Below are 2,058 nucleotides of genomic sequence, written 5' to 3'. Positions count from 1 at the left end.
AAACTTTTGCCCATTTTGGTAACTGTAAATGTCTCTGTTATATCTAAGTCAAGCAATTATTTTTTTAAATGTATAGGTTTGGATCAAGTTGTACCAGCAAGTCTTTACTTGTTTCAAGTAAACATATAATACTGCTTTCCCAAAATGAAGTATTCAGGAGAGGTGAGCCATGTCCTTTACCTTCAATGAAAGAGAAGTGGCAATGTCGGTATCACAGTACAGGATCACATTATTGGTCATGTTGAAGCTTTCTCGAATTCCGAGATGGTAGAATAGTGAAGGCTGTCTGGAAAAATCACTCATGTCCACTACAGCAATATCTGAAATGAGCAAGGAGAGACAGGGCATAGGTGAGAAAGGTGATCTATCTACTTAATCTACTTCCTGACGATCACCAACGGGAAGCTGCCACAGTTTGTATTTCTACTGGCCTTTAAGGTAAAGCACAAGTAAAGAATGACTTGCTTAAAATTAACTACCACGTGAACTCTAGAAGAAAAGCAACAAGAATTTTTTTTAAAAAAATCTTCCTTCTTCAGGGTGCTGGGAATGTAGCTTAACTTAAAAATTGATGGGGGATGTATTTTTAATAGGAAATATATCATAGTCAAAGAATATATTTAGCTTATATATAAAGTATAAGGTATAATGAAATGAAAAACGAAACACTCACCATGCAGCCTAAGACACAGAGCATCATCTGTACTATTGGGAGCCCCACCCTCCTGCTCAAGAACACCTCTGTCCTGATCTCTGTATTTACCAGTTTCCTGCATATAACTGTATACATGTATATGCATATTATACATTATTATAACGTATGCATTCCTAAACAGTATATTGTTTAGTTTTGTACGTCTTAGAACTTTATATAATAGTACTGCACCATTTGTAATCTTTGACTCGCTGTTTTTGGTGTGAGACTACCAATTTGTATGTTTAGCTTTAGGTTATACATTTCCACTTAAACATAGCGGTCCATTTATGATGACTAGAAAATAATGTCTTTATTCATCCTATCTAGAGACATTTTGTTCATTTTTTTCTTTATCCTATTTCAAACTGTTGTACATTCCTGTGCCATGCTCCTGACTCACACACCTGCCATCAACTTGACAATGTAGCTTAAATACCCCTAAAGTTGTGTCCTAGATTCAGAACAGGGGAGTGACATATCAGACCACTCACAGTGAAATATTTGTAATACCAAGTGTAGCATGATTTAACTCACTTTACATGTTGCTCTTCCAGCTGACAAGGCAAAATAAATAAATAAAAAGAAACATTATACTGTAAGGTAGGGTGCATCCATTACTGTAATGTTTTTATTTTATAGAGAGAGAAAGGGAAAGGAATGGGATAGAGAGAAACATAAACTGGCTGCCTCCTGCACCCCCTCCTCATTGGGGATGGAGCCACAACCTGGGCATGTGTCCCCCACCAGAATCCAACCTGTGACCTCATGGTTCATGGATCAACACTCAACCACTGAGCTACACCACTGGGCTTTTTTGTTAAATCCCCATCCACTGATTTTTAGAGTGTGGAAGGGAGGGAGAGAGGAGTATAGAGAGCAAGAGGGAGTGGGGGAGCGAGAGAGTGAGAAAGATCAAGAGAGCAAAATGGAATGAGAGCTAGAGAAAGTGCAAGAGGGAGCGAGGGAATAAGAGAGAGAGTGAGCCGAAACCGGTTTGGCTCAGTGGATAGAGCGTCGGCCTGCGGACTGAGGGGTCCCAGGTTCGATTCTGGTCAAGGGCATGTACCTGGGTTGCGGGCACATCCCCAGTGGGGGATGTGCAGGAGGCGGCTAATCGATGTTTCTCTCTCATCGATGTTTCTGACTCTCTATCTCTCTCCCTTTCTCTCTGTAAAAAATCAATAAAATATATATTAAAAAAAAAAAGAGAGGAGAGTGAGAGAGAAAGTGAGGGAGCATGAGCACGAGAGTGTGAAAGGGGAGAGGGAGAAGGAAGAGGGGAGGGGGAGGGGAGGGAGAGAGAAGAGGGTGGAGGGTAGAGGGAGGGAGGAGAGGGGAAAGGGAGAGAGAGGGAGGGAGAG

At 41.1% G+C, this 2,058-nt stretch overlaps 1 protein-coding gene across 1 annotated transcript in view; it reads right to left on the bottom strand.

Moving 5' to 3' along the window:
• The window catches only part of MAP3K15 (mitogen-activated protein kinase kinase kinase 15), a 75,104-nt gene that overhangs the window by 71,310 nt on the left and 1,736 nt on the right, over positions 1-2,058 (bottom strand). Inside the window, exon 2 of the mRNA XM_023753736.1 lies at positions 181-320. Within this exon, the coding sequence (XP_023609504.1) occupies positions 181-320 (140 nt within the window). The remainder of the gene's footprint in view (positions 1-180; positions 321-2,058) is intronic.

Source organism: Myotis lucifugus, unplaced genomic scaffold, assembly GCF_000147115.1.
Source record: "Myotis lucifugus unplaced genomic scaffold, Myoluc2.0 scaffold_49, whole genome shotgun sequence".
NCBI lineage: Eukaryota > Metazoa > Chordata > Mammalia > Chiroptera > Vespertilionidae > Myotis > Myotis lucifugus.
The sequence above is the reverse complement of the archived record's forward strand: the minus strand, read 5'-3'. Positions and strand labels throughout refer to the sequence as shown.